Below are 15,477 nucleotides of genomic sequence, written 5' to 3' on the forward strand. Positions count from 1 at the left end.
AGTACATATATTTTACAGAGCTTCTAATTCAGGGACAGTTAAAGGAAAAAAGAGAGAGTGTGAATAAGCAACTGCTCAGACACTGAAACAGAACCTGGCATAAACAACAGCTCCCCACAGAACTACAGAATATGTGCATTAGTAGAAACCCAACTCACAGGAAAGAGCATAGCAATTACTATTTGCATACACATTTTAAAAAATGGATATCTGCGGGTTATTTTACAGTTCATTTGCATGAAACACCGTATGCCTGAGAGATCAGTCAATAAATCAAGGGATGCTTTCTCAAAGCTTCCTGCAAGTACTTTAAAAGTCAAAGCTCTTAGGAAAGAAGGTCCTTTACCTTATGACATCCCTAGAATTTGTGCTTAAATGCACTCATTGGTATGCATGTAAAATGCAGAAATGCTACTACATAGCTACAATTTTGACAAGTGTCAGTTTACAGCCACAAGGAAGATCAGAGAACTTGAAAGACACAGCGTAATTATATCTTGCCCCTTTGAAAAAGAGAATCACTGTCAATTTTGAAACCATTCTGTCTCTACCCAAATGTTGAAGACAACCCTACCACCCAGTTATCTTGAGTAATTCCAAATATTCTGCATTTTCAATATATGACCTTTTAATAAGAGCTGGAAAGAGAGTTTTTATATACAAATTAGGGAAATAGCAGTACTTGTTACAGTGCAATAGGAGTTATGGAACTGTATCACATATGTTCATTTATAATGGGATTATTTTGCTTACTGTTCCCTTACCACAATATTAGCACCCTTGATCTATTACTGTCCTCACAGCTGTTATTGAGCAATTCTTCATCTTCCTTGCTATGACATTTTACCTTGTGTCTGTGAAATCTGAACAATTCTTAAAAGGTGCATCTCATAATCACTCAGTGCTTCTAGTAAAACAAAATGGGTTTTCTTTACTTCATTAATTTCAACTGCCTTCCTTTACAGTCACTACTAATCAAGTACTTCCACACAGCAATTAAAAATTTTTCTTTAAAAAACCTCATCATTATCTTGATTGTGATCAATGATCAAGATAATGGACTGACAGCAAACAACCAAGAGCCAAATTCTAGCTAGTCCCATTAATATTATGCTACATGAAGATAAACTATGTGATTTCTGTGCATCTCTTCTTCCTCCATCTTCTGCAGGCTTCTAAGTCCAGAACCAGAGATCACTGCCCCATTTTGTTACAATAATGGCTCAAATATTTCACCCCACAAATTCTCTCTTGATTGAAAACTTAAGATGTAGGTACCATAGGTGATCAGGCCCACACAGCATGTGTTTATGAGATGTTGGTTCTGATTGACAAACCTGGTCTACATCTATGACAAGGCAATGCACTTGATGGATGAGGGAAGGGCTATGGATGTTGGCTGCCTGTACTTCAGTCAAGCCTTTAAAAGCATTTCCCACAGCACTCTCTGGAGAAACTGGCTGCTCATGGCTTGTATGAGTGTACTGTTCTCAGGGTTAAAAACCATCTGGATAGCTGGGCCCACAGAGTGTTGGTGAATGGAGTTACACTCAGTTGGTGACCAGTCACCCCTGGCTTTCACAAGGGAAAAAGACAAAAGAGCAAAAGAATTTCACTAGTTATCTCTTACCACAAATCCAATGCCACAGAATGGGAAAGAGACAACCTTCAAGTTGCTGTCCACTGAAGCTTAGCTAAAATAGTCCTCTGCAGTAACACATGGCCTTTGAGGGTGGTGAAGGATGAGGCACAGTATGTTTCCTCCTGAACCTCGAGGCCTGGTTTTGCATTCCTGAAAAGTCATCTTGAAGTTTTGTATACACTTGTAGGCAGTTTGAAGAATGTGCATTCAGGTCCTGCACCTATTTCAAGGCTTCATTATCTTTTCTTTCTCCCTGGATATTACAGTATATTGGAATCCTTCCCCAATACAGAAGATGGAGAAAATTTGTAAGGAAAAATACTGCACAAAACTGTACTAATTGAAGCAATTTGAATCTTCCAAATCCCAGCTACTTGGAGCCATTGTGAAAACCACGTGCACTTACTCCAGTCTAGCCTTGGTTTGCTTTACTCTGTTCTCAGTTTTACATGGACACGAAATGGTTCTCCATTCAAAGAAGCACTCTTCACAGGATATACAAAGAAAAGGAGAAAGAAAGTGGTCTTGGGAAAAGGGAAGTTTCCACTAATTTTATTTATGAGTTCTACCTCTTACAGCACCCTTTTGATGCAACAAATCACGTGCATTTAATGTGCTAATTCTGCCTATATTACTACCACCTGTAGACCCACACACTTTATAGTAAAAGCAAACAATTTTACTAAGTGATACTATGTAATTATAAATTTAGTTAACATCAAAGAAATGAGACGTGAATCTATAACAGATATCATGTGTAATTGCCATAGCTGCCAGAGCAGGCTATTAGCAAATCAGTGAATAAGACTGTTCTCTTATTTGAAACTGTATTCCTGCAAGTGGAGTGCATGGGTTTACACCCACACCTGGCACACAGGATGCCATATATGTTATATAACTTTGAATTTCTGTCTGAATACTATTTGTCAGCCAAAGAGTGCTGGCTACCATTGACACACTAGGAATAGAAATTTCCAAGGTGTTTAAACAGAAATAGAAACATCCTTTCCCTTTCTGTGCAAGTGAAACCCTAACTCCTGTCCTGTTACCAGGTCAAGTAAAACCACTCTCCAGCATATTACTGTCATATAACTTTGTAGAGACAGAACCAGGAAAGGAGTATTTCTATTGCTCAATTATCACTGTAACATTGCTGAGGTGAGCCTCCCGAACTTCCCTCTTTCTACACAAAGAATATTCTTGTACATGTATTAAGGTTAACAAAATGCTTGAAATGCATTTGAAATAAACAATATTTCATCTGAAAGAAGAGAGATTGATGCTTTTCCTTAGGATTGATACTTTCCTTAAAGGCACCAAGAAAGGCAGAGTACTCAGTCTTCACAGTCAAACTGACTTTTCAATCAATAAGTAGGCATACTAATACACCTGACTTTTCTTTGGTCAGGCGAACAGAAGACCTACTTTTTGGGTCCAAAAACTAAACAGGCTCCAGCCTGCAGCAGCTGCAGGTCAGGAGCACATGGAACCAGCAATGCTTTGGCCATGATGCTGCTGGTATCGGCTAAGGTGGTTTTCTGCACTTCTGCTACAACCACTGCACAAAGAACCAGAAACAGGGCTAACACCTGTCCTTCTTCCTTTCATAAGACAGGGTTCTCATCTCATTCCCATGTCCCCAGCCTCCCCCCAAAAAATAAACTTGAGACTTACATGGAGCAAGGCTACTGCAAACTATAGCTTGAGTGACCCCTTCATACCTGACTAATCATGTGAATTCAGACACACAAGATGACATGGAACAGACATACAGGAAAATCCAAACAGTAGTTAACATGCCAAAATCTCTCTGGTGTAAATGGTATGTGCAAAACTACTTGCTTCCAGGCCCATGTGCTACGGTAAAGACTACAAAGACAAAGAGGTTCAGGGCACATATTTGCCAGTAAATAAAAATATGCAGGGGTGGATCTTCTTTTCTTTTATTCACAATTATTTAATCTATATTAAAGTAAGTAACTATTTTGACCTAAAACAAACGGCATTCTCCTATAAAATGTTCCAGTATATTTCAAAGGAGAGAAGGTGTCCAAAATTTTTTTCAAGTACTTATAGGGCCATCCTACTTGAGGAATGAGGGAGAAGCTTGTTTTAAACCTGTGGGTACAATCTATGCCTTTCCCTGTGGGCCAGAGAACATAGCCTAATCCCAGTGGCTTTAATGCCATTACAGGTAACCTCAAAGAGTGTTGTGCACTGCCCCAGAATCAAGTCAAATTATACAGTATGTACAAACCACACACTGTGACTAAAGTCCAGAGAGACCACTTAAGGGATAATGCAGGACTAAGTTATTTCTGATTACATGAAGTTAATTGGAAGAGGTGAGTCAATTATGTGAGATGCATGCTATTATTGCAACTGAATATATAATTTTCAAAATGATTGTACCAGTATTTGTTAGTGTAGCGCCCAGAAGTGTGGCATTTGGCCAATGGTAGTTATTTAGGCGTGTTGCCATGAATTACTATTGATGGAACACAAAGCAATTTTTTGACATTCTGTCAGAAAAATGCATTAAAGGTACTTGAGAGCTTTTGTGATTTTACTCTTGCCTGGACTGGAAAATAAGATGTTGATTGAAAAAATGGCAAAAAACTTTAAAAACCCCACCCAAACCACACACAAGCCTAAGTCAAAACACAAGATTTGCAACATTTCCCTGGATACACAGCTAGGTTTGCTTGCACCAATGGATTCGTAACAGTTGCTTCACAATGTATATGTAATGAGCAAACCAGGACAGCAACTTATGTTTTCACATGCTTATTTACACCATTCCAATTTTTCAAATATTTCAATAGAAAAGAAATCGCTTTCAAGTTCTGTTCGAAGCCCTGACATTAATTTCCCAGATTCATAAAGGAACATTATATGCATCATTAATTATTCACAATTTTGACTGCATGTATATTTTTTCGAACAAAAATGTATGTATCCATGTATACACAACTATACATAACAGGATACATGCATCCTGAAAAAATGACTGAAACATATGTAGTATTTTATAGTGACATCTGTTCTAAGAATAAGTAATTAATCAGGTCTATTTAATAACATTCTTTACAGGTTAGTCTGAATAGCTTTATTATCTCACCTTCATTGTCGCAGTCTTGCAATGAAAGCCATATTTGATCTACCAGACCAACTCCTTTTACTTCACCATGAACTGGAATGGAATGCATTACCATTAATGCAATTAATGCCAAGAGTTTGGTTTGCAATTGCCAATGCTACTAGTTTTTAAGTTTCTATTTCTACATCAATTGCTTTATTTTTCCTTCTACACTGCAGAAGAGAAAACATTCATTGTGATATTTTTAGATTGTTCTCATTTCACATTTATCACCCATAACCATCTATAACATGAGATTATTGGTATTTTTTGGACCGGATTCTACCAGACATAAACTGTGCATGTGTTTTAGAGCTATAGAAGCGCACATCACTTAAAAATATTTATTAAAAATTGCAAGATCATCTTTACGATAAGCAGCAAGGAGATATTCTTCAGTCACTGGCTAAATTCTTCTTGTGCATATTCTTGGCCTGCAAAGACAAACTTGTGGTACTAATAATCTGCACAAAAGTCAGAGTCAAGGCTTGGTCATATTGCATGAAGCATTTTTTTTTACTTGGTGCTTATGGTTTTGCCCAGGACTTTTGCTTTTGATGGGTATCACATGGAGGCAAACCCCCTACTACCTAACATTGAAACAGCTTGTTCGGCACCTTGCGCTACTTCTCACACCCAGAACTGAGAGTAACCTACAACCAACTTGTGTTGCCCAAAGCTTCTGCAAGTGCCCCGCTGTTGTGCCAGAGAACCTGCTGCTCCCTTGCTGAAGGCAGGAGGTACCCATGCAGCCAAACAGCAGGTATCCAAATCTCTCTTTCTTCTACTCCAAGGTACTCAGCAAGTGGCTGAGATCACACAAATGTGGACAGAAGAATTTTTTGCAAATTCAGTGCTGAATATTCTTTGCAATGTGAAAAAAGATTAACTTCGCATGCAAAGGCAGCAGATCTGCAGCCAGCAGATCTGGACATAGGTTATAAATTCAATGTAGGGACAAACATCCAAAAATAAAAAAAAAATATAAAAAAGCAAATCCCAGCCAAATGGCAAGGCTCAATTTAAATAATCTATTTAAATTATACCACTTGAAAATTTTTGCAACTGCACATTTATATATATATATATACACGAACTCCCTCCAACATATTTCATATGAGTCACTGAAGAGCTTTTTCCTTGGAAATTGCATTAACATTAAAAAAAAACCAGCAATAGAAACAGATTTTCTATTACTAGCATTTTATGAACATCATAAAATCAATAGAATATATAAAGAATTCACTTAGGCCATATTAAATATTGTGTCAGTAGAAAGAGCCAAGTGAACTGTGGACATTCTTTGACTGATTCAGGATTATGATCAACAGCAAATCTGGATCCATCATGTTCAACAAGTGTGATTAAATTCATAATATTCTATAATAAAGCTGAGCTTCAGAAGCTTGCTTCTGGAATTATTATGATAACTCTGAACTCTGTAACGACTTTTGACCTTGACCTTTATCTTGTCCAGATTTTCTTAAAAGGCAGGAAAAGGAAGAGGTGATGGCCTGAATGTTATTTATTATTTTTTAGCCGACACAAAAATTATACTAGACAAAAATCTTTAGCTCCTGCAAATACATTCAGCTCATTCTACTCAAGTTAACAGATCTTAAACATCACTTTAAAGTCACAGAATTTAATTTTCAAAAAGCAGATGCTGTAAAGCTGTATGATGTCTTTGTGAAAACTGAAGCATTTAAGGAAAGATTCACAGTCTTGCTTGCTTCTAGACAAAGCATCAAAACTCTGTTTTGGCAGCTTATTCAGAAAGAAAATGCTTGGCTGAGAGAATACTCCAACAGAATTCTAAACAAAAGATATTAAAATATTTTTCTGTATTTCTGACTGTTTATGATATTTCTCAAGACAGGAAAGATATTTTACAGGGACAGATATTTCCATTGCCATTAAAGGAGCATTGTTTCCCTTACTGCAACTAAAATACTGGACCTGTACTTCCCTTAGGATTTACAATATAACTTCAGGAAGTGAGGTTAGTTAATGAGCATGTAACACATTTACTTAGCCTACACTGAACTTAGTTCTAAATAAGGGAAAAGAAATTTATCAAAAATCTAGAAAAAAAGGCAGACAAAAACCATATTAATATTTTTTAAAATATATATTTCACTTGCAGCTTTAGAAAACGAAATACCAAAACACATTAAGATGTATCATTGCCCGTGCAATGGAAACAAACTTTGCCTTGCAAAGACAGAAAATTTTGTCAAATTCAACTCTATCTTACAAATCTTGCAAAATCAAATAATTGATACATAATGTTGCTTAACATCTTTCCTGTCCATAATGCAACCACAGTATTACTGGAGATAGGATGGCAGGGAAAAAGCCCCTTTCATGCCTGGCATGACGCTGTTCACAAAAGCAGCACCCTGTAGCTGGATCAGAGCAGAGCCCTCCCCAGTAATAATGTGACTTTCTGAGTCCAGCTATGCTAATAGTTATTGATGACAATCTCGAATAAAATAGTAATTAAATCTTCCAAAACACTCCTATGACTGGGCAAGGCTTGTGAGAAGGACAGACACCAAGTAGCAGTTCTGACCTTGAAAGAAAACTATTGATTGGATTTTGCCTTGTGAAAGGAAGGAGGGAAAACTGAAACCAACCATTCTGAATCATTAATGAGCTCCCACAGCATGGTCCTAACTCCAGTTTTTTACATATCCATGTGCATTTTTCTTTTGGCTTCCACAAAATTAGCTCATATGCAAGCTATACATGAAAAGAAACTATAAATTCATTCAAGACAACACGAAGACAACTTGTAGACTGCCGCTCAAAGTTTGTGTATGTCAGACTGTGTAACCCTGAACAACATTAATGTTACATATATTTTTAAATACACACACACACATATATATGTTTTGTGTGTATGTGTGTTTACTCATGTTATGTTAATTACGGTAAATGAGTAAAAGCTGCTATTAATTGCCTGTGCTACTACTATGTTTCTGTTTGTAGCATTGAGGCAGAATGTGACTTTCCAGTCTTTTGACAATTCTTAGGACTGAAAGAATTTTGAGCATATTTTCTATGAGGAATTTGGCCCTAAAAAAGGAGATGTTTAGGTTGTTGATTTTTAAAAAAAAGCTCTTTATAGAATAAAACAAAATAAAATTATATGAAAAGTTATAATTTGTGCAGCAGGAAAAATTCAAATAACTGTTGTTTTGTATTGATTAGCACTAAGGTGATAAGAGAGAAGTAAACAGGGAGCAAAAAGCCTACCATTAGATAAAACATAGGAAAGTGTGTGATTATTTTCTCCTTATTTATTTTAAATTTTGCTCATCCTCCTTCTTACTGAGTTTTCCCTCCTCAACATATTCCTTAGTTTTTCTTCTATGGCCTGCTTTCCTACAGATTGTCTCCAACAGCTTTTCTTCAGTAGGTCCAGCCATGCTGCTATTTACTGTAACACAAAGCACCCTCCTTTGCTCTTGGCTCATCTAGCAGTCCTAAAGAAAATAATCCCTATTAATGTACTTCTGAACAGAAGTCATACTTTAGTTTATAAAACTACTTTTCTGATACCTTTATTAAACAAATCAACCATGTTAAAAATGGGAAACTATGAAGCCAAGACTTTTTTTTTTAAACGTGATCAAACCAAGTGAACTTGAAGAAAAACATCCAACAGCCAAAAGATCACTGACTATAGGAATTTCCTCTTAAAGAGGCACAGTCCAACAAAATGCAGCAAGGTGGGAATACTACATGATTTTTTTGTTTACCATCCACTACAAGAAGGAATAAATGTGATGACTCCTGTCCTCACTGTCACACAGCAGTGCATTAGCAGAAGTATACAGGCTGTGTCAGCCCAAAGGAGTGCACAGTGTTGTCTAAGACAGTGCGTTCATGAGTGAGAGAAACTGTTTACTTTCAAAACAACCATGTGATTAGTTTCCTTTTAATTGCCTATTTAATTACCAATACTTTCACTGTCTAGAGATTAGAAATGCCATCTTTACCAAGGATAATATGGTAACATTGACAAAGGTAGGAATTGCTACTCCTGGAAATAGATTCAGTTGCCCTCTACACTAATAGGATATAAAATCTCACCACAGTAACAGTGCAGTTTCTTTACTTAATAATTACAGAAATAATGTCATGAGATAATACGCCAAACATTATCTAACACCAAGTACATAGAGGATTAAAATTTCTATACTGGAATAATTGCATTCAGGAGGAGATTATCCCTCTAGCCTGGAACTCTGAAATACAACACTTCTGCTAACACCATGGAAATACATATTTTTGTATGCTAGCAAAAAAAGTCCAAAAAAGATTAAAAGAGCAGAGGTAAGAAACAGTGAGCTATACAATGATACAGACACTCATTAAGTAATAGGGAAAGAGATGACTACAACATGTGAAGGACAAGGTTCAAACCTACTCTATAGCAAAGCCAGAAATAAATGCGCCTCCAGTGCCAGCACAAAACTCCTGTATGATCACACAGTAAGTTCAGCAAGAGCTTCACAACAGGAATTACATGGTGCTACACAGAAAGAGAAGAACCATTCACAATGTTTCTGTTCAGCTTACATTTGTGCACTGGCTCTGTCTGTTCCATAAGACTCAAGCAATGAATGATGAGGTGTTACAATGCCATGAACTGGCAACACCTAAATGCCATATCCAAGGGTCTATAACACCTATGAATTAATTCTTTCTGATAAAACCAGAAAAAGGATATTCCAAATTAAAAGACCATTATTAAATATCTTGTTCCCATTACATTTCAAATTAAAAACCTTCCCACTCTGGTCACATGTCTGTGTTCAACCCCATGGCTGTTTTTATACAAAAGTCAAGGAGGAATAAAAGGCAGTGGAACATATCTCCGTAAAAAAAAGTTTGCAATCTTGGCTATAACTCCTACAGCCACCTAACTACAGGTCAGAGAGGACCTGTAATGGTTTGCAAATAATGATCTCCATACAGTCCTATGTATAAAGTCGTTTACAGACCAAGGACAAAATTTTCCCCTTCTATGCATGTTACAAATCTGCTATCTGTGGAGTCTATCACAGTGCTGATTCTGCACTGACAGGTGGCTCCTATTTCCATCAGTGGTGTTTGTGGTGCTGAAAAAGCAATAAGACAGACTAGGGCAAAGAGATTAGTCTCACTGCTGGTTGAACCCTACAGCACCCAACACCATGCCAGAACAAGCCATCCTTCTAATTTTACACAGCTGATCCACAGCTCTAATCAGCTGCTTCTGCATGAACAATGATGCACATGGTGGGTGGGAGAAGCCTCATTTTTTTTGCATTCATTATTTTAATTGTACATATTGTACACACTGAAATTCACTGTATTCATTGAAATAGAGAAAAGTCTGGCTGCTGATTACATTTGTTACTGTATTCTTGGATATGATCACATCCAATCTTGGGGCTGAATGCTACTGCACAGAGCTTTACTATCTCAGCTTCCTACCTTTTTGATCCCATAGTAGCTGTGGCAAAAGAAGCACGTTTCTTGGCCCTGCATCTTTAGTGACATTGATCTGGCCATGGTGCATCCCAAGTTCAAGGTTCAATATTTTAATTTTTCCTTCACTTTTTTTGTTTGGTTTTCTTAAAAAAGGTGCATTGGAATCCAAGACTATGCAGATTCAATGAGGGGCATCATGTAAAACAGGTGACTGCAGGACACTGTTAATAACTAAGCAGTAAGACCTCACTTACAACATAAACACAGATGTCTTCCTCTGGTCCCATGATATTATTTTGAAACACAGATAGTTTCTGGTATCAAATTCCACACTAACAAACCAGCTTCATGACTATACAGTTCCAGTGACTGCAAGAGCTTCATTTCAGTTTGGCAGCCTTTAGAGACAAGAAAAAAGCTAGCCTCCCAAGCTTTCACTCTGCTGAAACTGAGCTCAGAGCAGGTCCTGGGCCCAGTCATGGTGCCTGGACAAAGTCTGTAAGTGTTTGCAAAATACTTGTAAAATATGCATTTCCAATACCATCTGCACTTAGAAAAAGCTCTTACATTGTTGTTTTGCAATAGAATATCAGGGCTCTCTCTCATGTCATCAGACATGATACTCTCCACAGCTCTCAATCCTCTCCCCTCAGGGTTTTCTTTTGCTTTCATTCCTTTCTTCACTAACTTTCTCCCTGATTTTTTTTTTTCTTTCTGGCTTCTCTTCATGACATCATAGACCATTACAAAGCCTGGTTGGGACTTTCCCCAGATAGACAAGAAACCACACTATGCCTGCTTTTGTCATGTTTTCAAAAGAACTGAAGTGAATCCCACCTTCCTCATCACAACCATTGCATCTTCAATCCCAGCAACTCCTACACAGCTCTGGGCTCCTATCTTAGTCCATTCACGCTCTTCTTTTTGTATCCAGAATATAATCAATCCTTCCAGTAAAAAAATTGGAAAAGGGTGTGATTTTTACCTTCTTTGGCTTGTTTTCTCTTAGTTACACCACACCCTTTTCTTCTTTCCTCATCATAACTTCAGAAATTCCCTACCTGCTAGTAGGGAATCCCTAGTCTTCTTGCTTGGACCTGAAGTCCTCCTCTTCTGTACTTCCTTGCCTCTATTTTCACTTCTTTCTCACTCTCTTCATCACTTCTCAGGTCATGTATAAGATCAAGCTTGGGCTTTTTTGGTTTTTATTCTGGAAAAAAGTAATCTCATCTATTTCTGAAGCTTTTAACTGTGTTTTTCATTGTGCTCAATGACTGATTTGCAGGAGGTTCACCTCCCGTTGCTAGTTGGTTTGCTATTCTTGGACTATTATTCTTCTGACTACAGTCATCTTTGTGTGTACCCAAAACCTTACTCAGCCCATGACAGCTGACCCATGACTCTTACTCTTGACCCATGACAGTTATTTCCTGCTACTTTAACATATCATTCAGCTTCTGTGCCTAGAGTTTTGCATGATTTACAGAACTATTGGTTCAATCAAAACTGCCCACACGCTACACTTGCTTACAATTATTGAATTCCTTACAGTCTTTCTCAGAAAGGAGAAAATGTAATTTTCTTCATGAAGTAGTAGTCAAGATGGTACTAGTATCTGGAATCTCCAACCACAGGTACTGTTGTGTAAGACAGATGAAGCTCTACACAAAGAACTACAAAACATTATAGTGCAGAAAAGGAAAACTCAATCTGTTTTCTCTGCTTGCAATAATCATACAAAATCAAGTGAAGTTCGTTTTCCATATTTTTACATCCTAGATTGATCATCTTTTAGACCTTTTCTGCATTATTAGCAATCCCTTTTAGTGAAATTGAACAAGATAAATGTGCCAAAATAGCAATCATATTCCAAAAAATGTGCATCATAAGCAGTGAAGCCGTGTAGTATTTTAAAAATTGATGCATTTGGTTTTTAAGACTAAACTATGACTATACTGGACCATGAAATTCTGCTAAATGAAGCAACAAATTATTTTGAGTTACATTTAGGAAAATATTCATCTACCTGTAGCTGACTGGCTATACACCAAAATAAGAATGCACTAGCGTATGTGACCACAAATATGAATGTACATGGACCCTTCAGGCTGTGTAAAAAGGATTCATCAGTTCAGTCTACAAGCTGTATTGTGTCTACTACTAGGCTCCTGCAGTTTTCTTAGTGGAACCAGTAAAATACCTTTTGCCGCACCGCTTGTGCTTTACACACACACCAGCCAATGGAGTCAGCTGCATCTGAAGTGCAGCTAAGGGCAGCCTCTGATATTTCAGTTCCTTAAACTCCCTCTTCCATAAGATTTTTGTAGCTAAGACAGAGAAGAATTGCTTGTCCAGAGCAGGCTCAGAAGAGACCTTACTACCTGGGGTTCTTCACTGCTACCCTTTTTTATCTCCTGCTGTGCTTGGAAGCAGTAATACCACAAACCACTCATATTTCATTCCCTATCTAAAAAGCTACTTAAGAATCACTCTAAGATGTCCATTCATCCAGAATCCAGTGTTACAGTGCCAAGGTTAATTGAGGAGCTAAAGGTCAAGATTAAGTTCCACCTGTTCTCTGGGAGGATTTAGTTTCCAATGTTACTTTCCCAGATGTACATGGAAGCTGACACAGCCAACCACAGGACCTCTGCCTGCAGCTCTTCTCTTCCCAAAGAAATGCTGACCCCCATCAACCTAAATGAGCCTGATTCCCATCTACACTCATTTACTGGCAGAGCAGTTAAAGGCGCCATAGTGTAAAAAACCATTCTGGCTCACTGACCATTTTTTGCAATTTATGAAGGACAATACAACCACATCAACATATTTAGATACCAATGATGCATTCTGTGCAGCCTAGTTCCTCACCCCCTTCCAAAATACCCCCACTTAGCAAGGCTACTACTTCAGTTTAAAACATCAAGGTATCTCTTTGAGATACCTTGAGTAGGTAACAGACACTGAATTCTGAAGCTGCCACTGTAGCTGAGGGTTTGTTTGTTTGTTTTTTTATAATTTTCCTCTTCACATTGAAGCAAACAAATTTGTGACCAAGTTGTTGAACTGTAAGAACACATCTCAATTAAGGCATTTTCATAATATTGCTCACAATCCTGATTGCATTTTCAGGATTGGAATGAAGGAGAAAAGTTATCAGTAGTCACCCACAATGGAATGGTAGTTGGAAAAAGACAGGAAAAAACCTAGCTAACTCTGAAGTGCCTAATTTAAATTTAAGTAATCTTGAAACTAGGGGAGCTGAAAGAGGCACTAGAAAACCCTCAGAAGCTCCATGCCTTGTTCTTAAAAAGCAAGTAAAAAATGACAGGAACTAATTTGGTGTGCACAGAATGTGGGAGCTCAATGGCAAGGATCACTGCACCAAGGCCAGCTGGCGTACATAACAATGCACATGAACATCCTTCTTACCAGTGGTGGTCAGTGAGAACAGTGCCTAGCTTTATACTTCATCCAGTCAAAGAACCTGCTGTTAGAAGCTTAGGTTTTACTAAGTAAAAACATTGCCCTGACTGCTGGGAACAAATTGAAGTTTGTGAAAATTACCATGGCCTCAAAACCTAATCACAAAAGTGCTAGGGGACTGTGATTAATACCGAATGCCTACTGCAGCATGAACAGTTTTCAGAGAACATGGATGAGGGTAATAGCCAATTGCATAAAGACTGCAAACACATGGAATCCCTCTTCCTTTAGCACCAGGAGGGTACACGCTGTCAGCTCAGAGCTGCCACAGGCAACATCAGCAGGCTGGCAGAAAAAGACAGTCTCATTCTTCTCTCAGGATTATCAACTTCTCACTATTCGAATTTGACACCCTTGGGCCCGATCTGTACAACTGGACAGACATTTCCAGTCCCTGCAGGAACATGCAGACTCTGACCTGAGGAACTGTTTGAATACACCAAAAGGAAAAGCAAATTATTCAAATTTCTCCATGTCCTTATGACACAGTGGCTCAACAGTCTGAAAGCAAAAACATACCTCAGCTTCTTAGTTGGTTTGCTATCATGCTGCTCTTGCACTTGCCACAGAACCTGTAGAGTATGCCATGTCCAAGAGTCAGGTATGGCCTGCTTTGCCAAGGAATGAAAGCAAGAATATTTCCTCTGATTCCTCTGCCTTCATGATAGATTATCTGCTGAACTGCACTGTAAGTCAACCATAAGTCATTCAAAACTATTCTATTGCTTTTCTAAAAATGTATTTATTTTTAGAAAAGCAATAGAATAGTTTTATATTTTTATACTTTTCTTAATATAGTTTTATATATTTTATACTTTTCTTTACCAAAACAACATGGTGCTTAATAAAGAGAAAGGAAAGTTTTCCTCTCTTATGAGCCTTCCTCTGTGCAGCACAGAACACAGGAACAGCCATGTTGGTGCAACCAAATGAAACATTGTCCTGGGTTGTTAAGATATGTGTGTATGGTATTTGCCATCTGTCAGAGTTGGGGCAGTTCCCTTCTGTTAATTGGGCAGTTTTCTTTATCTCTTCCACAACCAATCCTCTCTCTGGGGAGATATCTTCTGTTAATGGGCCATTGAGTCTCACTGCATGACTAATAAAAATTACATCTGATGAGATGCTGATTACATCTGATGAGATGCTCTGCCCAGGGGGAGGAGCCAAGCATTCCTACTTGGATATAATCGGAGACTTGGAACAACAGAGACAGGCTTTTCCCACTGGATTCCCAAAGGAGCAGCTGTCTTCTCCACTGGATTCCCAGAGGAAGAGAAAGCCCATCTACATCACCACTGGACCTTCAGAGGAAGACTACACCCTTCTACAGGCTCACTGCTTCAACAGTACCACAGGCATTGCAGAAGGACTGCAGCTACCATTGAATTGGATTGCTACCAACACCCTGACCAACAGGGTGTCAGGTTGTATTCTGACTCTGTCTGTGGTTTATTTTCTGTTTTTCTTGTACTATTGCATTCGTATTTTTTAAAATTCTCCTAGTAAAGAACTGCTATTCCTACTCCCATATCTTTGCCTGAGAGCCCCTTTATTTCAAAATTATAATAATTCAGAGGGAGGGTGTTTTCATTTTTATATTTCAAGGAAGGCTCCTGCCTTCCTTAACAGACACCTGTCTTTTCAAACTAAGACAAACATCTATCTCCCTGCCTCTGACATGAGCCAAAAGCATCCGCCTGAGGGATTGTGTTAGCACAGA

General features: G+C 38.1%; 1 protein-coding gene across 7 annotated transcripts in view; it reads right to left on the minus strand.

Moving 5' to 3' along the window:
• The window catches only part of NTRK2 (neurotrophic receptor tyrosine kinase 2), a 198,183-nt gene that overhangs the window by 114,666 nt on the left and 68,040 nt on the right, over nt 1-15,477 (minus strand). For 3 of the 7 annotated variants that reach the window (XM_054283160.1, XM_054283150.1, XM_054283149.1), the window contains exon 12: nt 4,764-4,835. The exons of the other annotated variants lie outside the window; for them this stretch is intronic. In XM_054283160.1, the coding sequence (XP_054139135.1) occupies nt 4,764-4,835 (72 nt within the window). The remainder of the gene's footprint in view (nt 1-4,763; nt 4,836-15,477) is intronic. 7 annotated transcript variants of the gene reach the window in all.

Source organism: Melozone crissalis, unplaced genomic scaffold, assembly GCF_028551555.1.
Source record: "Melozone crissalis strain CALT ecotype California unplaced genomic scaffold, PUWL_Pcris_2 ptg000005l_1, whole genome shotgun sequence".
Taxonomy (NCBI): domain Eukaryota; kingdom Metazoa; phylum Chordata; class Aves; order Passeriformes; family Passerellidae; genus Melozone; species Melozone crissalis.